At 48.9% G+C, this 26,810-nt stretch overlaps 1 protein-coding gene across 2 annotated transcripts; it reads right to left on the minus strand.

Annotated features, from left to right (window-relative positions):
* On the minus strand, nt 1-25,228 carry DENND11 (DENN domain containing 11). 2 transcript variants are annotated; one of them, XM_011228056.3, is made up of 8 exons: nt 24,661-25,228; nt 23,554-23,712; nt 15,534-15,687; nt 9,201-9,339; nt 8,073-8,204; nt 7,706-7,856; nt 7,009-7,077; nt 1-5,707 (listed from the first exon to the last, which is right to left on the minus strand). In XM_011228056.3, exons 1-8 carry the CDS (start codon nt 24,798-24,800, stop codon nt 5,512-5,514), a joined length of 1,140 nt encoding a protein of 379 aa, XP_011226358.1. In that variant the 5' UTR covers nt 24,801-25,228; the 3' UTR covers nt 1-5,511. The 2 variants fall into 2 exon arrangements, with proteins under 2 accessions (XP_011226358.1, XP_034494125.1); XM_034638234.1 differs by lacking the exons at nt 23,554-23,712; nt 24,661-25,228 and adding exons at nt 17,311-17,422; nt 17,635-18,203.
* Between the last annotated feature and the right edge of the window lie 1,582 nt (nt 25,229-26,810).

The raw sequence follows: 26,810 nt of genomic DNA on the forward strand, positions 1-26,810 counted from the left end.
TCGTGTTAAAATGTGAATTTTAATTTTGTAAAAACTGTACTCTGTAAATATAGTTATATCAACCTCTCTGCGCACAGCTTGGCTCAGATATATACAGATAGGACATACACGGCTGTTCCTGGTACCGCGGAACCAAAGCCATTAAACATTTACTCCTAGCGGCAGGATGAACCCCAACTTTCTTTAGGCCGTTAAAATTCTTACCATTCCAAACAGAACATAGCTATGTGCACTAGCATCCAGGGTAAAATGATCAAGTGCCTTACTAATTTCATACTATGAGGTAAAGAATTTAAACAAAAATAGATTCAGTGTCTCTTATTGCTCTCTTATGCTGGGGTATTAATCAAAAATGGGGGTTTGACACTTAAGGTGACAGGGAGGCTATGCTGATCCTAAATGGGGAAAAATAGGAAAACCATTTTTCCAACGCTACAACCATGCCTTTTTCAGAAAAGGTTTATTTCTCAGACCTACAACAAAAAAAATTTTGGTGAACAAGCTTGGGTAAAAGAGGTTAATTTTGCTTTCCTGTGCTCTATACCCCTAAAGTCTCCTACCCAGTCTGTTCAAAAGCACAGCATCCACACCCCTCCTGTGATGGTCTTTGGGGGCGTTCTGTACAAACTGTTCCTGATGCCGCCTTCACGATTTTTGTCTACTTTTATCTTCGCTTGATTTGGCCTAAGGAAGTTTTCACTCCAACATCAATGAAATGTATTTGCAACCAGCTAACTCAGTGACCACTGTGTGGATCTGTCCTTGTGGATCATCCCTGGCTAATTTCTAAGGCCCTAACCTACCCCTGTGTTCCCCACCTGTCCTCAAAAAAGCAGAGTAAATGTATCGTTAGTCTAAACCTGCATTCTACAACCAACATAAGTAATCATACCTCTCCTTCTACCGTGGTAAGTAAATAAATTTTCTGAATTTAGGTTATGATTCTGCTAACAGCCTATGTTATGCTAAGCTTCTAGAATAACTCTAAAGGGCTTTATTTCCCCATCATCATTTATAAGCACTAGAAAATTCTTACTTTCTAAATGTGCAGTTTCATCAACTGCCCCTGTATTCCGGCTCCAGAAACGAATGAAAGTGCCGGATTATAAAACCACACTGCTCCAGCAAGAGGCTCGCTAGTCCTCATCATCACGTTTACACGCTTCGTACAAGAATTTTCCTTAAGGTTGAGGACCGTGTCATCCTCCCCAGGACCCTGACATTCATCTCCTAGAGAGTGTGGTTAAGACTTCACAGCACCATCTCCTTATTCACATTCAAAAAAATTAAACTCTTATGGGGTCTCAGTTGCTTCCAAATTACAAAACTGCACATTTCTTCAAGGCTTATAGTTTTGAAATTTCCTTCCATTTCAACATCTGCACACTCCACTCATCACATAGTAATATCCATAGAAAAATAAACTCCCATTTCTTATAAGACAAACATTAATTCACAGTTAGTCTTTCTCCCAACACTCGGGGCCCTAGCGGCTCCTGGGAACAGAGGCGTAGGAGTCTTACAATGGAATACCCACAATCCACCACTCAGGAGTAAGACGAACCCTCCACTCCTTCCTCTGCCCCTACCTGAATCAGCAAAGCGTTTTCCTGAAATGAGAAGGGACGGCTCGGGCCAGCGGAGGGAGGCCTCTGGCTCTTCAGGAGCCAGAGGGCATGAAGAACATCCGAGAGGTGCGGTGGGAGGATTCTCGGGCTGGACGTCCCAGATTCCGAGCCCACGAGCGAGGAACCCGACAGGGAGGTGAAAGCCCCATGTGACACACTGGTCCCCAGGTTGACTTTCTTGCCTATTTCAGAACAGATGCCCTAACGAAGCGAAGTTCACAGTCAAGCTGACCGCTGCCTTAGGATTTATTCAGCGCCCTCCCGCTCCCTTAGTTCTGCAAGTCTGGTCTGTACAGGGACGTGGAGAACATCTCAATCCATTCCCTGGGCTATCTAGTTTCAGAAAAAAGAAAAAAATAAGGTCCCTGAGGTCCTGCCTCTTCCCAGAGGGCTGCTGTCCTACCATTAGAAGTTTAATTCATGACCGCCCTTTATACAAGTTTTCCTAAAGGCCTCAGTTTAAAAGTGAGGAATCTCATCTTTTTATTGTGTTGGAAGGGCTTTCGGTGTATCAAGACAGTAAGTTCATCCTCATAGCCACCAGCATGAAAAACAGCCACTCAGCTAGGATTTGTCTTTACCTGTATCTTCTCGCTAAAACACCAGGTAGTTATGCTGACAGATGAGTCTGCACAGGTGGTATGTAGAATGGTCTGTGCCCTCTGCTACCCTGAAAATTCCCATCTTGATGTTCACGTGGAACAAAACAAGGTCAGTTCTAGATGCAAATTCTGGGCTAAATGATTTCTATCATGATCAATGAATTCAGCACCCGTTCCCTGGCCAAACGGAAGAAGAGCTGCCAGGCTGGGTACAGCTCGGGGCGGTGGAGGGGGGTCAGTGGTGGGGGGCAAGTGCCTTGGAGTTCACGGCAGTCCTGACCCAGGACTGCACGAGGCCCCAGGGGGCGCCCTGGAACAGAGCTACCCCAGGCCCAAGGCGTGCTTCGTGCCTGACTAAAGCCATCATCAACGCAAAACCAACCGTCCGGCCCACGCTGTTGGTTCTCACAGGAGATAAATCCTACCGTTTCTGACTCCTGAAGAGAATCCTACGCGAGAGCACAACTTTCTCCAAGGCTGAATATTACCATCTGCCAAGCCTGCCGCACTGAAAACAACCCACTTTAATAGGCCCCTCTCACACTCTGCTAGACATCAATAAACCCTAAGCCCAGATTCCTGGCCCCATAAGGCACCTTGCCACCTGGCTTCTGTCGGACTCGATTCAGGAATGACAGCAGCCCAGCTGTCTCAGGTCAGCAGTGTTTCCAGGTGAGCACATGGCTCATGGCCTTAGATCGGGCTTTGAGGTCTCAGGAGGACCAAGCCAGCCGGGGGGGGGGGGGGAATCANAATCAACAGTCCAAAGGTGACCTCAGAAACAAGAGGCTCCATATCACAATCCAGACAAGAGACCAAGGGACACTCGGGGGTTGGAGAACAGTGACCAAGGGGGGTACAGAGCCAACGGGCATGCTGCTCGGCCAGCCAGAGGCCGTGCGGTGCTGGACTTCGGCCCAGAAGGAAGCTGCAAGGGATGGACCGAGTCCTTGGGTTCTCTCTTAAAAGGGATACAGGGTGGGTGGGGGAGAAGGTCTGTTTTAGGGTCAGCTGAGCCCAGGCTCGCTTGTACACGCCCTCTACCCCCATCCCACTGCCCGAGTGTGAGGGGACCGCACAGACAGGCCACTCGGCTGCCTGGAAGATTGTGGAGCTGAAAGGAGCCTGGAGCCCCACCCCCCTTTCAAAGGAAAATACCAGAACCTCATTTTCACCTTATGACCTCTACACAAGCACTTGCGAGCATGGCGTTACAATGCCACAGAACCACCAGTGTCTGCGTGCAGGAAGGCACGGGCGCAGACGTCCTTAAACACGTCATCCTCCATCAAGCCCCTCGGGTCCCAAGGAAGAGGGCCTATGTCCACCGAGAGAATCCGACCTTTCCTGTCACCCCTACCCCTGCTTCAGACACACCACCCCCTAACTTCGAAAACCTTGAGCCTTCGGACACTACGAAAAGTAACCATTACTTGACCCAGGTCAGAAAGGCCGCTCCTTCCCCAGAGACAAGAGAAGGTTGCTCTTCAAGGAAAGAAGTGGCGAAACTTCGTTTGTAAACATATACGTTACTGAAATGATGGCTAAACCCACACTGCAGAGGAGAAGAGAATATTAGTTGTACAGTTACATTTCAATGCCCAAACTTATATTTACATCAAAGAGACTACTTTGATTAACCAATACGTATTTGCATTTATACATGGGAATTTCTCTAGTCTTGAATCCTGTTATCAAGGAGCTACAGTGAAAATATTTCTGAATAAAGCAATGAGCCCTAAAAAGCTAGTCTTGACATAAGACGTGTGATCCATCCATTTGAAAGTTCTTTCTCTGCTGTGTGTGTTAGCCTGGCTGGAACCAGGTCACAGACATGGATACGTGGACGGCTAGGCCGAAGACACAGCCAGGCAAGAAGGTCGAAAGGCAAGAAACGGTCACCAACAGCCCAGGAACCCAAGTCAAAATCCTAAACCATGGCCAAAAAGACCTAAACTCTACTCATGAGAGCTGGGTTGCAACAACTACTGTCTCATCAAAGTTGGCATCCCTGGAATGCCTGGCCGAAGAGGACAGGCAGGGACCGACAGGAATCATCTCAGACCAAAACCTGTCAGGGGAATGCAGGTGAACTCATCATGGACACTCAGGGGTCCCGACACGTCCCTAGGCGAAGGCACTGTCAAATTCGCTCTCTTCACACAGGTGTTAGTCTCTGGCCCCACCTACATAGCTCAAGGAATGTCATCTCTGCAGAAGAGAAATTTGTGAGGGCTCCCAATGGTAGTCTTGCTTCAAACTCGGGGTGACCAGCTCAGATCCTTGCTTGATTACAGAATCCCCAGTGAATCTCCGTTTTGATCCAGAGGCTCTGCTAGTGATGTGTCCAGAGAACTCTCAGATGGAGAAACGTCTTCTCTGTCCTGTTTGAACCCCAACTGCTCTATCGTTGGGGGCAACAAACAGTACTCTAAAAATACCTAAATCACTCCAAAAGGATAGTTAGCCCTTCAAGGAAACTAAATTGTAAAATGAATTTGCTTGCAGGCTCCAGGGCCATCCCTAGAGAAGGGGGAATTCAGGGAAAGAAGGGCTATCACGTGGGGTGGCCACCATTAATTTACACTGAGGAAAGCTTCAAGGCTGCCTTCTACAATTTTAGTTTCCAGCTGGCTGGTAAGAAACTTCTTCCTGTCATTCTGTCCCTAGAGAAGCTCATCCTTAGGGACAGAAACATCCTTTTGTTCCTCTTTTGAGGTCTCTACTCACATGAACAGAGAAGACACAGATTTGCCCTAGTGAACAGGAAAAGGGATTTGATCCCCACACTGGATTCCTGGAACGGAGAAGAACCTTGAAGGGTTGTGAGGTCTAGCTTCCACCTCTAGGAGATGCACTCCCAAGGCCACGTGGGACAGCTCTCTCATTCTCCAGTACCTCAAGGGATGAAAATCTGGGAGACTTTCTGAAAAGTCCACCCCCGTGTTTCCAGAGCTCGGGCCACTCCTAGTAACAGACAGCCTTCACCATATCCCCTCAAGTAACCCAACAAGGAGATGAGAGGATCTGCTCTGATCACCAAACGAGGCAGCAGTTCGGGGAGAAAGCGGTAGATTCTGACATCGTAAACGCAGGACATAAAACCAAGGTGGTCTCGTCTTACCACTAGGGAGGAAGGGAAGAAAGGAGACTGCGACAATCACATTTGTTGGAAAGTAGAAACCATAATCCTTTGCGTCAACTTAAAAAAAATGAGGTCTTCCGGGGCCCAGCGTGAAACACCCACGTGAGAGAGGCTCGCCAGCCTTGGTTCACGCTTCCTACGGGCAACAGGGGTTGTCAATGACCAACATGACGTCGATGCCATAGGCCTCCAGCAGGTCCGTCAGAAAGCTCCGATCTCCTTGGGGGTCTAGACCCATGCCGCGGGCATGCTCAGCAGTCAGCGTTTTATCTTGACTGGCAGACACCTCCAGCAAAGTCTGAAATATCCGGTTGTTCTGCTCTAGGAAAAACCTGCATTCACCAGATAAGACACAGAGAAGGGAGGGCAGAAAAGACCAAAAAAAAAAAAAAAAAAAAAAAAAAAAAAAAAAAAAAAAAAAAAAAAAGTCACCCAGATAATCCACACACGAGGAACCAAAACTACATTGCTTTAAGATGCTTTTAAATGGCTTCAAACTCTGGGCGCCTGGGTAGCGCAGTCGTTAAGCGTCTGCCCTCGACTCAGGGCGTGATCCTGGTGTTCCGGGATCGAGCCCCACATCAGGCTCCTCCACTATGAGCCTGCTTCTTCCTCTCCCACTCCCCTGCTGTGTTCCCTCTCTCGCTGGCTGGCTGTCACATAAATAAAATCTTTAAAAAAATAAATGGCTTCAAACTAAAATAAATGGCTTCAAACTAAGATCCCTGAAAATAAGGAAATAGGATCAAAGTTCAAGGGTTATTAAAGCGACACCAAGTTTAGCAAAGAAGCCATGGACGTTAATCACGATATGATTGGCAAAGTCTTTGAGCAAGTGATGGCCTGGCTGCCAAAACCCCACGTTCCTGTGGAAGGTTACTGTAGGTACTGTGTTCCCGTGGACTGTGTGCCTCCGCCTCTCAGTCGTAAGGGGAAGAGAAGGAAAAAACAAAATCCCCGAAACCCCCTGATGATGACGTTCTGAGGTCAAGACTGAAGGTGAGAAACCAAAATTCACCTTCAAAGCCGGGACAGGCCACTGGAGTCAGCAGTGCGGCCCCCCTGTCTGAAGCACCGGCCCACCAGCCTGAGCCAGCGGCCCCCAGCCTGAGCCCCCACAGAGCATTCCAGGCTGCTGCTGGCTGTCCACACAGCAGAGGCGGAGCTCAGGAGCTGGGGCAGGCATGGGGAGGTTTCACGGCCAGCAAGGCTGGGAGAGAAGGGTGACGGGGACATGCAAACCTAGTTGTAGGCCCCACAGCTCCCTGTCATCCTTGGGTATTTGTTTTCCTTTGATTAGCTTTTTTTTTTTGGTGGTGTTGGTGGGGGGATTTATACCCAGCATGATTCGAATGTCACGGGTTTGCGGTACTGTGTAAATACACGAGCCACATTCAGGAAAGGCATTCACTGTCTCGACTTTTTAGCACCCCCTCCCCCCCACCCCCGCCCTGCCGATGGCATCTCAGGGCTCATGGTGGACTCTGTACAGAGCCCAGCTCTCAGTGGACCCGGACGCAATAAAGGACATTCCTGGGCCGACGGTGACATGGGAGGGGTCGAGGCCCAAAGCGGCTGGTGCTCTGGAATCCTCAGTGAAACCCCGCCAGCGGTGGCGCCCAGGCTGACTTACAGCACGAAGAGGTCCTCCTCACAAGGGTTGTAGTCTTCTTCCAGCTCCTGGGAGTACAGCAGCATCTGCCTGTGGTGAGGGAGGCCACCGTCATGCCCCGGTGCCACTACAGGACCCCCGACACCGGCCGGTCACTGGTCAGACACCTGCAGGGCCGCCCGCCCCCCCCGGGAAGAGCAGCCCCAGCGCCCGGCCCCAAAGCCCAGGGAGACGGACAGGAAAGGAATAAACGGGGCTTCGGGTCCAAGCCCTGGGGTTCAGGGCCAGTTCCGGCCTTGCGTCATCTCAGGTAAGTGGCGATCTTTCTTAAATGCCCATCGAACAGGGATGACGGTGAGGATATCATTTATTTCGCTGCTGACACCACATGATGCCATTCATGTCCCAGGACAACCAAACTCCCGAGACTTACGTGAGATAACGCACCAGCACGCTGGCAATGCTGTGCTCTCCCTCGGGTCGCACAGCCCCCGAGGCCCCTCCGAAAGAAGCCACCCCACGTGTACGTGCCACCCCGTTCGCAGGGCGAGACGCTGGGAGCCCGGCCTTGTCACCTGCAGGCTTCCCACCCCCCCCAGCGGCCTGTGGCCTGCAGGAACACAGCACGATGGAGGCGTGGGCAGGACGGGGCCACGGACAGAGCCCCCGCCGTCCTGAAAGGGGCAGCGCCCCGCACGCGCGGCCGGGACTCGGCTACCTCTGCTCGTTGAGCCGCCGGTACTTCTCGCGGTCGGCGCTGTTGATCTTCAGCAGGGGCTGCAGGTGGTCGTGGTGCGTCTTCACGTTCTGGTTGTCCACGTAGACATCATACAGCTCCCGCTTCTCCTCGAAAATCTTCTCGGTGGTGCCTGGGGCGGCCAAGTTCAGGGCATGGGACCGTGGAGGCCGTCACCCAAAGGCACCCGCCCGACCCGGCCAAGGACGCGAGGGGTCCGGGGGCCCCGTGTCTGCGAGCAGGAGGGCCCCGGGGGGCTGGAAGGCCAGAGCCTGGCTTCCAGCAGGGCTGTCGTAGGGATTTGGGGCCAGGAGGTGTGGGCAGGATGCGGGGAGGGCCCCGTACTCACAGGCCACATAGGACATCTCTACCTCCAGGCTCTCGATGTCAGCCACGTTCACATAGAAGAAAGGCTTGGACTCGGGGATGGTGCCCCCGATGCCAGGCAGGGAGACGTTGGCGAGACAGCAGCAGCAGTACACTGCGGGCCAGGCGAGGGCACGGAGGAAGAGGCGGTGAGAGAGGAAGAGTGTGCCTCTCCTCCCTCACAGCCTGCGGCCCCCTCCTCCGAGCAGCCAGCCTCCAAGGACGTTGTGGAGGCTCTGCTCCGTGCTGTCCTACAGCCTGAGTCACCACGGGGCTCTGGCATTCTGAGGGGACAGGCAGGGCCACGAGCCTTTCGGGTCCCACAGCAGAACCCGATCTCAAGTGACACCAACGGTGCCTTACAACAGCAAACAGACAGCGTCCAGTCTTCACCCCCACGAGGCCTTGCTTGGGATCTGGCGCTGTGGACCTTCCCCTCTCTCACAACTCCTGGCTGTGGTAACCCCCGCATCTCCCAGTTCCCTCCCTTCTTCTGACTGCCCCAGCTCAGTCACTCGGTCGTCCCCCTTTGTGGCTTCACCTCCTGTGCCTGCATCACCTCTCCCCACTCACGCTCTCCCCGAGGGACGACACCCATCCTGCGGTCAACGGCACTCTCTATGCCACTCTCAAACCTTTATCTCCAGCCTGACTTTCCCCCAACGTCCTGACCCAACCACACTGGTGCCTGGTGTCCACAAGGCCAACGCTATCGCCCCACCCCCTCTACTCCTCCTGGAGCCCCACCTGGTGGCCCCACCGTCCTCGTCATCCTAGACCCTTCCTCCATTACCTCACACACATCAGAACCTTACAACCCAAATCACACGCCAACGTTTGCCAGGTTTACCTCCTCCGTGTATCAGAATCCACCTTCTCTCACCATCGATTCTCTCTCACCAGACTACGGACGCGTTCCCCAACCCACCCTCTGCTCTGCCACCAGAGCCATTCTAGAACACAAGCCCAACCCTGGCATTCCCAGGCTGAAAACCTGGGATCCTCTTGGGACAGCCCAAACTCTTCTGAACTTGGTCAACTATGCAAAGACTCAAGCAGTTTCTGTTCCAGGAAACCTAGGAAAGAAAACCCAACGTCGGCTTCTAGTTACCTCTGTAGCACACGACACCGACAGGAGGGGGAGAAAATATCAAAATGCGCTTTCGCAGTAAGGCAAATTTCCAAAGGATGAGGATCTGTTCTCCGAAGAACTTGATAAACTGAGACATGCAGCCAGCTGGGTGTGTGATCTGAAAAAAATAAAGGGGAGGAAGAGAGGAGCCTGTTTAAAATGTGAAAAACGATTCAGTACAGCTCTGTGTAAATACCACCCCCCCAAACTCCAGCGAACACCCAACAGAGGCATGATGGGATGGCTATTTCTACGCAAAACAGTATTGTTCACTTTAAAGTCTTTTTTTTTTTTTAAGATTTTATTTATTTATTTATTTGACAGAGATAGAGACAGCCAGCGAGAGAGGGAACACAAGCAGCGGGAGTGGGAGAGGAAGAACCAGGCTCATAGCAGAGGAGCCTGATGTGGGGCTCGATCCCATAACACTGGGATCACGCCCTGAGCCGAAAGCAGACGCTTAACCGCTGTGCCACCCAGGCGCCCCTAAAGTCTCACTTTTAAATGAGATTTCGATACTCCGAGAGTTCCCCGGATACAATGAAATGAGGTCTGAGTTTAGGGATCATTAAGTACTTTACTCAGGAGAGAGAGGCACACAAGAAACAAAGCAGAACATAACTTTTGAAAAGTCAGAAAGAAAAGCTTCTGAAGTGACATTACACCCTCAATGAGGACATCCAACTCAAAACCATTACTGAGCCCTGGAAGGGGTGAGGTGATGAGCTCCCCAAGCATACGGACCTGCTACCCTGTGGAGTGTCTGCCTAGAGTCCCCTCGCCCAGGAACTGCTGCACGTGGGTCCAGCCCCTTCCTTCCTGCCAAGTGCAAGCAGCCTGTCGCCCCCGAGGGCTGCTTCTAGGAGCCCTGAGCCAGGAAGACCCCAGGAGCTCTGACCCCGGGAAAGCTGAATTCTAATCCCGGCTCTGCCATTTCCTAATGGGAGGCCTTGGGAACATCAGCCAACGTTTCCTGTTCACTCTCCTGATCTGTGAAATGGGGAGACCATGCTGCCTCTCACATGGCTCTCAGGACCACCTGAGAAAAACCCATGAAACACTCTGCGCAAGGGCCCTGATGAAATAGGGGGTCTTCAAGCTCTGTCCCTCAGGAGTGCTTTTGGAAGGTCCCTTCCCGGCTCGTCTCAGAAGCAATAGCGCTCACCACCACTGGGGGGCGCTGGCGAGAGCACTGCTGAAGTGCTGCGCCCACACCGAGGCCAGTGCGGGGCTTGTCGCTGGGAGCCTGGCAACCCACAGCATGAACCTCCCTTTCCAGGGCGGGCATGGTCCCCGCACCTGCGCCTTTCACTTGCCCCCCCTTCCCCCAAACTGGCATAGAGGCTGCCCTCCGCTGTCCCGCCCGCCCCCTGCCCCACGGGTGCCTACCCCTCTCCCGGATCACCAGGAGAAGAGGTGCTGAGCCACCAGTCTGGTCAGATTTCTCCAAATCCAATCTTTCACCAAAGTACTCAGGCAACGAGACAGGAAAGGGAGCCCAGGCCCTGCGTCCCCCCCAGCCCCCCTCTGGTGATCCTCAAGCCCTGAGCATGTTCTACTGCACGAAGGCCTGGCAGTGTTTTGCCCAGCTGTGTCCCCGCCTAGAATCCCAGAATAAATGATCAATCCTTAATTCTGGTCTTATTTGCTCATGCATTCATGGATGCACTCGGACAGGAAATATTTCTCACGTGCTAACTTTGCACCAAGCACTGTGCTAAGCGGGCTCGGTCCAACAATGAACTTTGAAAGGCCCAGCCGTTGCCCCTCATACAGTGCAGAGACTACTGGGAGAAGCAGGTGCACAAGCGATCAAATCCCAGCCTGAGACCTGATGGGAGGGGGCACGAGCTGCAGGAGCGCACAGGATGTGCCTGACCCAATTCCCGGAAGACTTCCTGGAAGCAGCGTGTCTCAACTTGGACCTGAAGGACGAACTGGACTGAAGGTGTTCTTGGTGGAAGGACCAACGTGTACAAAGGCCCCAGAGACAAGAAACAACAGGTCACTTCCTGGGAACTGCCAGTAGGTGGGGCATTGGGCCTGGACTATGTTAGGGCAACGCGGGAAGGGTTACGTTGAGGGACGTTTCTCCTGCTTTCACCTAAATCCATTTCCCCCCTCTGGGCCTCGTTTTGCTGTAGCTTTTATAGGAAACTCTTTTCCTGACTTACGCAGCTCCTGCCCTCACGTTTTCCCTCTGACCTTCCGGGGGATGTACTCCAGGCTCTCTTCACTCCCTAGCCGTGGCCGACGACCCTCGGGCTCTCTCTCCATCCCTTGCCTCCCCTCCATCCTCTACCCCCAGCCCAGGGATTCCATCTGCTCCTGGGGCTCAGTCCCTACTCTCTGTCCTTCTTCCCCACTTCCCAAAGCAGGGCATCTACCAGGCACTGCCGGGCCCCTCAGAGAGTCCTTGAGCCTTCCTTCCTCCCTTGCCAGGGATTTTTGTCTCTGCAACCGTCTCAGATCTGACCCCAACTTTAAAAACTTATTTTAAACTTTTCTTCGTGTGTGTTCGCTCTGTAAAAATTCACTGAAGTCTGTATGTATGGGGTTTTTTTAACTTGTGGCTACAAAATATTCTGTTTCAAGAGAAAGCTTCCATAGAAATTTCTTTATATGTACATATATGTGATATTCCATAAACGACCAGTGAAATCATATATACACCATTGTTTCAATTGCTGTCATTTTTCTCCTGGTCCTTTCCTTTTTTGTACCTATAAGCACTGTCCCTCCAGGTCTCATCTCACCCCCAGGCAATCTGTGTACTAGTAGTAAGCTAGTATCCACCCACACACTGTCCATGCTGGCGTCTGCGTGTCGTAGCTATACTGCACCCGAGGCTGTGATTATCTTACAAAAGTGCGTGATCATATCACATAGAGTTTTCTGCACTTTGCTGTTCTCACACCAAAACGCTTCCTGGCAGACCCCCCACGTCAATTACGTACGCTCTAATTCATTATTTTTAATGGCTGTACAATACATGGGGCATTCTCATTTTCTAGCACTCTATACACTGCGGACTTACACAGTCTTATATAGACAGCACTGTACTCTGGCGGCTTATAGAGGGCAGATCCGAGGAGCGGGATTGCTAAGGCAAAGGGCACATGTATTTTTAATAAGTACTAACAAGTTGTTTGGTAAAAAGATCATTCACATTTCCATCTGCAACCTGTCAACGTACCCTTTGCCCCCGCATCAACTAGAATTTGTCATGTAAATGAGCTGCCCTCAATGGAGCAAAAACAAAGGCCATTTTACTTTCTCTCCTCTTGGTCCCCCCTTCATGGGCTGTTGGGGAGAGGAATCCAGGGACACCCTGATCAGATGCTGGTCACCTCTCTGTGGGTTTGAGATGGCATGGCAGCAATGTGAGAAGGAAAAAATGGCTCAGGGTTAGGAGTGGCGAGGAAAAGACCAGGGTTCAGTCAGTACAGACCCAGAATCACCCTAATGACCCTCTGACCATTTCTTAATTATTGCCTCTCAGGGCATGCCATGGCATGGGGCAATCTTTAAACAATGTTCCCTGGATTCCCATGGCAGCTGGCTTCCTGTTATGTTCCTCCCCTGGGATGCAATGACTCGGGGGGCTGGAAGGCAGAAGGAAGGGAGAAGGAGCTCTCCTCAGTTTCTCACTCCTGCTGGTATTTGGCCAGCAGCAGAGGACATCTCTGATTCTAGCCTCCAGCTTCTCCAAGCGGCCCCCGTTCCAGCTGAGCCACGGCCCCCAGAGGGTCCAGCATCGGCAGGTGCATAGTGCCTAACACACTCGAGCACAGGCTGTGTAGGGCCCCTCCTCAAGCTCCTGCAGTTTTGATAATGTTATCCCTCCCTCTGTTGTCCTAGCCCTGGAGTGGTGCATGTGGTAGGCAGCCTCTACGAGGGCCCTCAATGATCCCCCCTTCTTGGTATTTATAGCCTTATGTAATCCCCTCTCCTGAGTAACTTGCTTTTACCAACAGAACATGGCAACTTCGCAGGGCTGTCGCTTCTAATTAGGTCACAAAGGATTTCGACTTCCACCTTGCTAGGAGACTTTTTCACTCACTGACTTTGATGAAGCAAGCCACCATGTTGGAGAGACCCACCCAGCTACGGACTGAGGACAGCAAAGAGGCAGCAGTACTGAAGGCCTTAGTCCACTAGCCCTCAAGGAAACCAATCCTCCAACGACCACAGGAGCTCGGAGGCAGACATTTCCCCAGTCGAGCCCCCAGATGAGACCCCACCTCTGGCTGATACCTTGACTACAGTCTCATGGGAGACCACAAAGCAGAGGACCCAGCCAGGACATGCCTGAATTCTTGGCTCACAGAAACCACAAGATAATAAATTCGTACCACTTTAAACCATTAATTTTGGGGTACTTTGTAACGCAGCAGGAGATAACTAACATAAGGTGGGAGCTGTCTCTGGTTACAAATATCTAGATTCCCTTGCTCCCTTTTTGCTCCTTCAGTCTTCTAATGCCTACATTATGGATTCCCTGTATTGAAGTATCTTGGAATATCTCCCATAGCTTATGTTTTCCTGGCAAGACCCTAACTGGTACTTATTGGGTTCAAATTCCATGGTCTAGTGTTTAAGGTTTTCTACAATTTGATTCCAACCTCTTTTTCCAATCGTTTCTCTCCTGGTCAGTTGACACAGAAATTCAATCCCAGTCAAGCTACAGGCAGACCTGCACTGCACTTTATTGGGCTTTGCGGATACTGCCTTTTTTATAAACTGAGAGTCTGTGGCAATCTTACATGGAGCCAGTCTATTGGTGCCATTTTTCCAACAGCAGGTGCTCACATCGCACCTCTGTGTCACATTTTAATGATTCTTACAATTTTTCAAAATGTTCATTGTTAGTGGGGTGCCCGGGTGGCTCAGTCGGTTAAGCATCCAACTCTTGGCTTCGGCTCAGGTCATGAACTCAGGGGCGTGAGATCGAGCCCCATGTCAGGCTCCGCGCTCAACACAGAGTCTGCTTGAGATTCTCTCCCGCTCCATCCCTCCCACTCATGCTCTCTAGAATAAATAAATAAATCTTTAAAAAATTTTTTTCATTATATTTGTTATGGTCATCTGTGAACAGTGATTTATGACCCACTGAAAGCACAGATGATGATTAGCATTTTTTAGCAATAAAGTACTATCTCATTAAGGTACGTACGTTGTTTTTTTGAGATGTAGTGTTATTGCACACTTAATAAACTACAGCACAGTGTAAACCTAACTTCTGTATGCACTGGGAAACCAAAAATCGTATCTGACTCGCTTTACTGCAATATTCACTCTACTGTGGCGGTCTGGAGCCGAACCCGCCGTATCTCCAAGGCATGCCTGGAGCCTGCTCTGTGCCCTGAACCTGCCTTGTGCTTTCTCCTGCCCACATCTACGAAGGTGGTGGCGTAAGGAGCATGCGCTGGCTTTGGCTCACTGTGGTTAAATCCTGCCTCTATCTCCTATTAGCTGTAAGGCCTTACGTGAGTCACTGAACCTTTACAGACCTCAGCTGGTTTATTTGGAAAACAAGGATGAAACGATCATTTACTTTAAAAAAAAAAAAAATGCTGCCACAGGTATTGATAAATAGCGTCAGAATGCCCACATTCTGAGAAAGTCACAGACCGTGGCTGCCAGGAGCCTTCCCGCAATCTGAACTCAGCATCCCTCACTTCTCACCTAGCCAAATACTTCAGGGGCCAGCTCTTCTTCCAAGATGCCTTTCCAGAATTTTCCCTTAAACCCCTGGCATAATACCTCCACCAGGGAGCCCTGTTTCCCCCGCAGTAGCTTGTGACCACCTACGGGGGAGGGAGAAGGAAGAGTTCCATGTTCCTACTCATCTCTGCACCCTCCCACCAGCCCACGCTTGTGAACCGTGAATGAATGCCTTCTAGCACACAGGCAAAGGACTTCAGAACAAACGTGTAATAACGCAGTATCGGGAATACGGTAACTACGAAATAATACATCTACTCATCAAATTCTTCATCTTTCCTCTTTTCAGTTCAAGTGTCTGGTTTTAAAATATCTAAGCCAACAACAGAGTTAAACCCGCCTTCTCCCTGCTAGGAGTCTGCTGCCCTATCGTCACACATGGTTTGTACCACGGTTACAGCAGCGTCTAGAAAGCATTTTGTTGCCTTGTGTTTTAAAGGAACCCAAATGCTTGGGTCAGAAACCTATCAAAACCAGACTTTGGGCATAAGCCCAAGACAGAAATTCCTGATGAGTTAGAAAAAATAATCAACAATCACTAGCAGACACGAGCCCAGGATGGTGTGAGCCCACGGCGAGCCCTACCTTCATCTCGGGGTACATGTATCGGTGGATGGACGGCAGCCAGTAGACGGGGGGCAGGCTGCTGCCTCTCCCCGGACCGGCATGGAGCACCCCTTTCTTGTCCTCGTAGAATGCAGCCAGGTGAGAGTAATGTCCCGGCGTCTCCAACTGGTGTCTGCAAACACACACACACACACGGTGAGAACAGCTCCGGCCCCAGCTCTGCCACTCACTCCCCTCGTCCCAACGGCTAGAACGCTTAGGAACCAAGTGATAAGCTGAAAAGACCCCCATTTTGAGGTTGCCTAGGATGCCTACTTCAGTGTTACGGAAGATCCTTACGGAAGCTCAGATGTGGGGTCTGAGTCTCCCTGACGCCATGGGACACATTCTGCTGCTCACGGGAAACTCACAGAAGGAACACGCTGTGACTGACGTCTACTGTTCCCGAGCCAGGGGTGCTCAAGAGTGCATGCCTCTTGCCAGAGAAGGCGGCGACAGGGACAGCTCGCAAGAGCACCCATCCCCTGCTCAAAGCTGCTCACTGCTGAGAAGCCATGCTTGTTTGGTTCGTGACAGAGGACTCAGAAGCAGCTTACCCCTCAGTGTCTCAAATAAAGGAAAACAACTATTACTGGATGTCACCAGGCCTCATACTTTCTCAGCATCAAGTATTAAAGTAATAAAAAACCCAGAATCTCTTCTTTTCCCACCCCAACTGCTTGCGCCTGCCGAGACTGGGTAGTGGGGAGCCTTGTCAACTGTCCCCAAAACCAACAAAGTCACATTGAATCCCTGGACCAACTGGACAATGGAGAATCCCGCCTTCAAGTCAAGCACAGGAGTGCTGTGGGTACTGTGAGGCACCATGCTGAATGGGGGTGCGATGGGCTGAACTATCCCCCTCCACTCTCCTCCAGAAAAAAGATGTGCTGGAGTCCTAACCCTCAGTACCAAAGAATGCAACCCTCTTTGGAGACAGCGTCTTTACAGAGATAAGTTCAAGTGAAGTCCCTGGGTGCATCCTAATCCAAAAGGACAGATGACCTTATCAGAAGAGGGAAATGTGGACACACTGAGACGCACACAAGGAGAATGTCACGCGAGGATAAGGGCAGAGGCCAAGAGGGATGCATCTGTTAGCCAAGGAACACCGAAGATCGCCAGCAAACCACCAGAAGCCAGGCGAGGGGCAAAGAGCAGATTCTCCCTCGTGGAACCAACCCTACCAATGCCCTGACTTCAGACTTCCTGCCTCCAGAACCATGAGAGCAACCATTCTGTTGCTTTAAGTCCCCCAGTCTGGGCTACTCTGTTAGGACGGCCGTAGGAAACAAATATGGGGGGAATACAAGGCATTACAACCATTTTAGTCTCATTTTCTTGGTGCCCTACAATATCCATCATATCGCAACAATCAAGAATCAAAATACAGCTAATCACAGTTGACCGTGAACAACGAGGACCGCACTGGGCAAGCGCCCCAATCCATCGGTGTTGGCTTACCCCAAACTCGGACAGAAACTGCTCAGAGTCAAGATTCTCAGAGTCCAGCTGGGAGCCAACTGTCCCCAAACCGCCTCTTCTCCAGAGTGACTCCCAGCTCCCGATGCCAAGGTGACACTGCCCCTCCGCACGGTGAGATCTCCGGCAAGTTACCAAACTGTCCAAAATCTGCTCTTTCCCCCTTCGCCTTCAAATAGAGATACTAGTACCACCTCAATAGTCTTCCGAGGGGCAAATGAAATGAAGTAGAAAGAGTGCGTCACACAGTTCATGTCCCATTTCAGTCACTCACAAGTGTGAGGCTCCTTCCTCCCCAGCTATCCGGCAGCGTCTAGCCAGGCGCACGGTGAGGGCCCAAAACACAGGGTAAAGGGGGAGATTCAGGCCAAGCCCCTGGAAGAGATCTTAGGGCAAATTCAGATTTAAAAAAGAAAAAAAAACAACACATCAATTCCATCTTAAAAAATTATTACTAAGATCTAAGTTCCTCTCGGGGCAGAGGCTCTCTAATTTGGGGGGTTCCTATACGTTCTGAGCTTTGGACAGGAAGGCAGTCATGTGTAACAACAAATGCCTATGAGAGGTGGGGGCTTACAATCCTTTCTTTCACTCTTACTTGGGCACTCCATGGGAAACTCGTGGTGGCTCGGCAGTGTTTAATTCTGAGACGATGGCAGTTTCAGATACTCTTCAAGGACATGTGTCCAACTGATGAAAATTTGCTTAACACAAAATAATGCAAAGATGATTAAGTTCAAAGGTGTTTTCACTGGGATGTAATTTCCCTAAAAGAACAGTGAGAATCTGTTTACCGTATTTTCAATACTGTGTTTTCTGCACTCAAGTGGGCTGTATCAAGGTGACTTTCTGTGATACTCTTTCATTTTCAGGTTGTGGATTGGCTGCTCAATTGTCTTTTCTGTTTGACTACCTTAAAACGCTCTACTTGCACTGAGTTTCTAAAGAAAAGCTCACTAAGTTAGAGAACCTTAGACAGAAAGCTAGTTTCAGGACCCTGTCCTCTGACAGTCTCAAATATCACTGACAGATGGAACGGAACAAGGCACTAACATGGAAGACAGACTATGAGCACGGACTTAAATAGAAACTGGCAGTTCCAGATCAACGTTAAACAACGGTTGTATGAAAGCCTCAAAATGTAAACACACTGGAGATCTTTGCATTAAACAACACTGATGATCAAGCCATAATACCAAGATGACCCAAAAGGTATTGCAGCAAGTTTGAGAGCTGCAAGGGGTGTTGAACTTCAAAGATGTGCACAAGGGGACCTTCCAGGTGATTGTCTATAAGGATGCCTAGACAAGGAGGTACCACACGGAAACGCAGGCTAAGCCATCTATGGAAATTGTCTAAGAGACGTGATGTGGTAAAAACCAGAGAACGATGTGCACAATATATACTACTGATCTGAAGCCTCAGGCAGGCTTCTGGGTCAGACTGAGGGTTCCCCTGCAGGACCAGAGACACCGGGGCTCTCCTTAAGCCCAAGCCCCTTCACAGATAAAGCATAAGCTTACGTGACCACGCAAACGCCCACTACGGCTAACCTGCCTTCCCGAAGCTACACGCCCCAGCAATAAGGCACGCACAGTGGGGAGGGGCAGAGGGAGAGGGAGAAGCAGGCTCCCCACTGAGCAGGGAGCCCAACTCGGGCTTGATCTCAGGACCGTGAGATCATGACCCAAGCTGAAGGCAGACGCTTAACCAACTGAGCCGCCCAGGTGCCTCTAGACTTTTCATTTTATGCCAGTGGTGGAGCCTAGACGTTTCTGATTATAGCTCGTGACATAGTTGCCTAGTTAAGGACCACAATTGCCAGACCTTCTTGCTGCCAGGCATGGCTAGGAACGAAGAACTGGCCAATGATGTGTAAGCAGAAGTGATGTGTTTAACTTGGGCATTCCTGTGTCTTTCCTCTGCCTGCAGGCCGGAAGTTCACGCCTGGTAACAGTGGGTCCGCTTCTACCATGTGGACGAGGACAATACTCTAGGAGACAGGAGTATACAAGACAGAAAGACTTGGGCCCCAGCAGAACAGAGCCACCTAACCCCCTGGACTGCTTGTACCTCTCCGGGACTGTTGTGCTAGAAAAGCCATACATTGGTCTCCTTTGAATCACTACATCTTGGGTCTCTTTGTTATAGCGACTTACCCGTACTCTAGCTAAAGCGGAAGATGGTGCCTAGAAATGGTTACCCCGTATCAGAAAAGACATTGTGGCCTTTGGCTTAGCAGCTGGCAAGGGAAGGTGGCGAGAAGAGGTGTTGCAGCCCAGAAAGCTGGGAGCCCTTGTTACACTGTCGCAAAAACTTGCTAGAACTTCAGTAACTTGGAAGACAGGCCCCGTGTCACCAAAACTTGTAACTTCAGGGGAAGCAGTTAGAGAGAAAATGTTGACTGCTCCTGATTTTCCGTGAGCTACTACAAGAGGAAGATGGAAACAGGCAAGAACGAGCCAGTTTGCGAGCCGAAACGGAAGGAAAGGCAGCCTAAGGGCAGTGTTCTGAGCTCTGCAATATAATTAAGACTCCAATTATTTTGGGATCCCATGGAACTGGAAAAGCCAACTGCTTTGGTACCCCAAAAGCAGGAGATAAGAATTTCTCTCAAAGGGGCGCCTGGGTGGCTCAGCTGGTTAAGCATCTGTCTTCAGGTCAGGTCATGATCTCAGGGTCCTGGAATCGAGCCCCGCATCAGGCTCCCTGCTCAGCGGGGAGTTTGCTTCTCCCTCTTCCTCTGCCTGCCGCTCCCCCTGCTTGTGCGCTCTGTCAAACAAATAAATACCGTCTTTAAAAAAAAAAAAAAAAGAACTTCTCTCAAAGCTTCTGTGAAAATCTCCAGTTAAGAGTGGAGTCACAGGAGTCATGCCCACTTGCAAAGATCAGATTTCGGGGGCAGCCTTTAGGTGCTTTCCATTAAAATGAGGAAGGATGGATAGGCCAAGAATAGACACCAGTAACTAGTCCTAGTCCAGTGGTTTAAAAACTAAGACCCAAAAGAAATCTTCAGCAGTGGACACTTTTATCTGGAACTGACTGGAAGCAAACAGACCAGAAGCCTGCCTCGTTTTTGAGGGATCTGTATTGTCATGTGCCTGGTCTGTAAAAGCCTGTGACTCCTCCACCCTCAAAGAAACCACTACACCCACAGACCTGCACCAGTGGGAAATGTGTCCTCCAGCCCCAAGAAGATCACGTTCTCCAAGGCCTGCTTCAAAAGTGGTTATGGCGGAAAATGGATAAAGAACCTCCTAGAAGGCAAAGCTGGGAGCCAGGGAGGAAAATGGGCAAGGGGATTGTCAATAACTAGATTTCAACAAGGAACGTACTGCTCTGCCAGGACAGGAAACCTTTGCAATCCCCACTCGGCAGAATTTCATTATCATTATGGACTAGTGGCTTCTTGGATTTCTCATCTTTCCTTTTTCCAAATAGGAGTTTGTACTGTGGTTCCTATTCTACCTTCTTTTCCCCCCAAAGATTTATTTATTTGAGAGAGAGAGAGTGCACGAGCTCGTGAGAGTGTGAGCAGGGGAAAGGGGCAGAGGGAGAGAGAGAGTCCTAAGCAGACTCCATGCTGAGTGCGGAGCCCGATGTGGAACTCGATCTCATGACCCTGAGATCATGACTGGTGCGGAAACCAAGTTGGAGGCTTAACCAGCTTGGTTAAGGCACCTCGTTGCTCCACTTTTACGCTGCATTTGGGAGGCGGGGAGTGAATGGACTTGTCTATTCTTTCATAGGTTTCCAGGATACAAAGAACCATGAACTGATCTAATGAAAGGACCTTGTATCACACACGGAAATCCTGGATTTTAGACTAGAAGCATTAAGTGGATGAGCCTGTATGAGGGCTCTCTTGGGGTGGGAGGAATGTTCCCTACAGGTAGAAAGAAGAGTGCACTTGGATATCTGAATAGTCAGAGTGGCAAACTGAAGCAGGGGCTGCTAATTTTGCCCCCAAATTCATCTGTCCCTTTTTCCTGTTTGCAACAGAACCACCAGATTTTTAACTGGTCACAGGGTCACCGACCTAGAGACTACCTCTTCCAGTCTCCTTTGCTGTTCGGTGTGTCTTTGTGATGGAGAACTGGACAGTGACATGGGAGAAGTGATGATGCTATTTCAGGAGCTTTCCCTCTTGCCTCTGGGCTAGATGCAAACAGTAGTGGCGAGCAGCTTTGAACACTGCAGAAGAATACCTCCGAACACAAACATCACTCTTAGGATATGGTAGACCAATCCAAGCGAAGAAGTGTGGGTCCCTAAACAATTGTAGGGACCAGCAGGCTTCCCACCTTGAGCACCAGTAGACTATTATATCAGAAAGAATTTTCTATCTTATTTGAACCATTGTATTTTGGGGCCCCTGTTACTGCCATTTAGCTAGGACCCTAACTAATATAATGCCAGCTTATAATTTTTAACATTTGAGCCATGAGAAAATATCGTCTACTTGGGAAAATTAGTTTTTTCAAAAGGAATAATTTTTTTTAAATAAAATGTTTTGGTTTATTTTACTCCATAATCTTACTTCTGAGACACAAAGCTGAGGAAATATTTCAAAAACAGAAAAAGAGATCTATATGAAGGTGTTCTCCAGAGTTCCAGAGTGCAGAGGAGCAATTAAAAAAATTAAAAACATGCTAAGTGCTCAACCATAGGGAACAATCAAGAAAACTTATGGGACAACTCTAGCATTACAGAGTTATTAAAATAATCATCAAAATGATAAATATGGAGGATGAGGGAGAGAAAACATATGCATAACCAGTGCATAAAAGAAGGAAAAAAAAGTGGAATGGGAAAGTTGAATATTTTCTTACAGGTGGAAAGGTTCCTGAAATTAAAAATAAAAGACCTATCTCTAGACCAAAAGGGACAAACTATCACTGGAAAGAAAGGTCAGACACTTCACAAGTAAAAAATCTACAGGTATCTAGAAATCAGAGACTTCCGTAGACAACCAGTATCAGAAGAGAGCACAGCAATACAGCATCCCGAGAGGAAGAAGAAAAGATTCCAGAACCTTCTATCCACCCAGAGGAAAGGTAACAGACACATGTGATTAAGGGCGCAAGACCTCAGGGACGGCAGCACCCACGACGCTTTCACGGAGGACAGAATAAAGCACTTGATGGCAAAAACCAACCAGTCAAGAAACAAATCCAATCAGGAGCTGAGGAACAGGGCAAGCCTCAGCCAAGCCACAGCCGTGGTGATATACACGGAACCGAGACTGAAGAACGGTGGGAAGTAGGATTATAGAACTAAACATAGAATAAGTCTCACCATATGTAAGAATTGAGATGTGAACTAGGGCAGAGGAGCCGAGAGGTGGTAGACAAGATGGCCGACTGTGTCCACAATTGAAACACTTACAACCACCAGTGACCCTTATGCTGAGAACATATATGTTATTTCTCAACAAAAATAGGAATGACACCCTATCTCACCCTATCTTTGTGGTTTTCATAATCTTTTCCCTTAACTTTGAAAGAGTATTTCAAGAAATAACATACCTTATTGTAAAAAAAAAAAAAAAATTCACGGGAAGTTTGACAATTCCTTCAGTTTCATTGTTCTTTTCCTCTGATCTCTATAAGGAAGATTAAATTCAATGTATTTCAAACGAGCCTGCTATGTGATAAAATTAAATTCTTGTAAAGCATGAATCCTATTTCTGTAAAATCATTTCTACTTTAGAATGGCATTCACTGAATATTAACAATGGATATCTTGGTGTTAAACTTAGGAAGATTTTTTAAAAAATTCACTTGTACTTTTATATACATTTTAAATAATAAACTTTTTTCCCATAAGCAAATTTCATGTTCAAAGATGATTGAGATTATTATATAAAAATTAAAACGATTTTAAAAGCATAAGGTATAAAAACGTATGCAGAGTATAATGCCAAGTATATATATTTTTAAAAGTATACACACATGTACACCAGAAAAGAGGCAAATGTGCTAAAATTTTAATAATGCTTCAGGGATTACGGATAGATTTGTCTCAAAATCTGAAATGAAATTGGAGTAATGAAAAAATATATAAAATCATGAATAGTTTTGCTGCTTCTGTCAAAAATTCCTTTCCAATGACCACAAGTAGTAATAATACCCCCAAATAATAAAGGATTAGGCTTAACAAGAGTTTAGAGGCTGTTTGCCGACCTGGGGCAAGGAGGTATTTCCTGTGGCTCAGGATAAACAAAGATCATGAAAATCAACAGATTACATCATTAAACAGGACTGATTACAGTGTTAACACACACGGAAGGCAAACCCACCCTGCTTTCCCTGCAGTGCGAAGAATCCTTAGGACAGGACTTGGGTTGACACAGAAAGACCACCCCCTGAGGTGTGAAATGTGGCCGTGGATGTTCGTGGAAGGCCATCTGCCGTGCTGGCACACAGCCTTCACCTCGGAGAGCTCCTCACACCCCGCCCCCACCCCGGCTGGCACAGCCCCGTGGCCTCCCCGCACACGTATGCAAGCCACGTACCGAACCTGATTCTCCAGGAAGTGCATGTACCGGTAAAGCAGGGTGTAGGACGGAGACAGGATGCCCACAGACTTCATCCGGGCGCCACGCTCCAGCTCACTCTCCACGGGCATGTTGGCGAAGCAGGCGAGGCCGAAGAAGGGCCCCTTTCGGAAATAGCTAGAAAGGACCCAAAGTCAAGTGTGGCTCACCATCAGAGAGAAATTTCATTCGGCTTTGTTTTTTAATTTGAGATGCAGTCCCGAGGAAAACAAAGAACGGTGTCCAGGGCCTGAAGATGAAGTTTTTAGAACCACAGGGCAACACTGGTCCAAGCCACTCAACCCCACAGATGAGACAACTGAGGTGCAAGGAGATTATAGAATGCACCAAGGGTCATCCGACGGGAGCCAGGACTTGACCTCTGGCAAGCCTGCGGCTCGGCTGCCCAGACCATGGACAAATCCCTTCTCCTCTCCTGCAACCCAACTCACGATGTGATAGGGAACAAAAACAAAGATTCCTCTTCAGGCCCTTCTGGAGTGGTACAGTTTTATTAGCATTGATTTTCTTCCCCTCACTTCCTGAGTCTCTGACACTTTTAATAGGGTGGAGGACCAGAGCTGTCCCTTTATTCCTTCCCCTTTCTCATACTTCTGTCCCGGTTGCAGCCCAGTGAGAAGATTCAAGCTACCTCGTTCTTCATTACCTGATGTTCTAGTCGTCTGCTCCTCCTCGCACAGATCTTAATTACACAGGACTGTAAACTGGCCTTACTTAAAGCTGGAATTTCAAGTTTTGGCACATAAATGGCTTAAGGTAACCCGAACTGAACTGAAAGTCCATCCTTTCAATAAAGCCAAACTTCAAACAAGATCTAGAAATTTCTTAAAAGAGAGAGAACCTCTCATCATTCTTAACTTTTGGAGTTCATAAAACCCATTGAGAACCTAATGAAAGCTGGGACCTCCTTGCTAGAAAACGGATATAAACACAAAACTACACGTATATTTTCAGGGCATTTCCACACAGTCTCGGAAGCCTCCCTGATGTGAGCCCTGATGCTCTAGGGAAAGTATGTGAGGAGAGGAAATGATACAGAGAAGATTTACATTCTGAAATACTTACATGAAGTCAGACTGAATTTTATGGGACCCACTGGCCATAGACTTGAACTCAACACCTTCAAGGTCAATATCTTGAGGTAAGCACCATTCCACCATGTTCCCTGCGGGGAAGGGAGGATACAAGTTAAAAGAAACAGTCATTCAAAGAAGAGGGCCTGGTGCAGGAGCTGAGGGCATCTGGTTGCCCAGTAAATGTACTGCTGACTCGGCCACCAAGACACTCAAGTGGGTCATCTCATCTACCGCCCACATGCTGGCAGAGCTCCCCAGTTACTCCGAAGTGCCAGGAGATGGGCCTTAAAGGAGATTCCATATCTGCCTTGAGATAAGCACAGTCTCCTGTCTAGCAAGGATACGGTCTTTGGCGATGGCATTCTGCTTAATCACTTCCAAACCTCCTTCCTTTCATGGCCTCACTTTCAAGGGCATGTTTTTACCCTCTCCCCCCATTTCTTAACCCTGAGATCTTGCTCCATCTAGTCCTTCTACAGCTCCTGACTCTGACAAGCCCCAAACTCTTTTTATTTTGATTCACATTTACATTGACCACTTTGTGGCATTTGAGAATTCCTCAAAAGTTTCTTCCTCTTTTTCCTTGAAAAATAGACTACAACTTTGGTTCTTTTCCCACTTCTCTCACCCAGGTAGCTGTTTCCTTCCTGAACTCTTTCTTCTCTCCCACCCCCCCTCCCCCGCTGGCCAGGTGAGGCCCACATCCTCGGTTCAGCCCTTGGTTCTTTGCTTCTAGAACCTGGGGGCTCATTCACTCATCATTAATTACTGAGTTTCTACTGGGCTGGGTGTTGGAACTACAAAGTCAAATAAGACATAGCCCTTGACCTCAAAGAGATTAGAGTCCAGGGATAAAGAAGGAGACCAAATGATTATATTTCCGGGGGATAAATGCATGATAGAGGAGAATGACAGATTTTAGAACGAGGCAGTCAGGAGCATTCATCAGATTGAGGGAATCAGAGACACACACGGTAACAGTGTTACCCAGAGACTTGACAGAACACTATGGAAGATTTCCTATTATTTTCTTCCATATTCAAAAATTTTCAAAATAGAAATGCTATGTGTGAGGTTTCACTTTTATTTTTTTCCTAACAGCTTTACTGAGGTACAATTCACATACCATACAGTTTACTCACTTAAAGCAAACAGTTCAAGGGAGAGTTGTGTAATCACCACATTTTCGACTTTCTCCCATTTGTACATGAGGAAACAATGAGACATAAAGGAAACGTGCTTAGTCACCCCTAACAAGCTGAGTTGGCACTCTGCAGGGGCTGTCAGGCACTGAGGGGCCTGCCCAGGACTCCCTGCATGAGGCTAGACCAGTCACCTGACAGGGGTTGGTGCAGCATTTAAACACGCACCCGGGCCGGGAGAGACTTGGATTCAAGGCTTGGTTTTGCTACAAGCTGTGTGACCTTTGGTAAGACCTCATGGAGTCTTGGTTTCCTCATTGTAACATAAGGGCAATTCAGTAAGTGAGGAGGCGGACTCACCTGTAAGATCGCTCCCAGCTACATAATTCCCAACTTCAAAGAAGGGAAAAAAATTAATTACAATTAAATTCCCGAGTATCAAGTACAAGAGGGATACGAATTCAATGGAGACAGAGGCTCGCATGCTTCCCTCGTGCTCTGAGCACCTGGCACAGGTCTCGGCGTTCCTCACTGATGGGCCTCCGCCAGGTGGCAGAGAAATGTGTGCAATGACCCATCCAAAGGCAGAGAAGGGTGGAAGGAGTCAGGGGTACAGGGGGCAGTGGAAGCAGCAGGCCTTGGTATGGTCTCCCCAGGAGTGGGCGCTGGCCCTGTGAGTGTAAACAGGGGTGGGAGGGATTGCAGGATTTTAGAACAAACTTTCCCAGGCTTTAGAAATGCCTTCAGCAATCCAGCCCACAGGGCTTGCAGATCACTGCTCGGAATATCGGAGAGGTTGCGTATCCAGTCTCCTGACATACGATCCAGTCTCCAAACACAGCAGACATCACAGAGTTTTCACAGCCTAAGAGCTTTCAACTAGTTTACTTTCAGGAGAGGAATCATGGCTCTGACTAGCAGGGAGCTAAAACAAAAGCATGGAAAGGGGAATTAGTATTTTATAAAACAGGCTAGTATGATGTTGTGTGTGTCTGGG

This window comes from Ailuropoda melanoleuca, chromosome 1 (assembly GCF_002007445.2).
Source record: "Ailuropoda melanoleuca isolate Jingjing chromosome 1, ASM200744v2, whole genome shotgun sequence".
Lineage (NCBI taxonomy): Eukaryota > Metazoa > Chordata > Mammalia > Carnivora > Ursidae > Ailuropoda > Ailuropoda melanoleuca.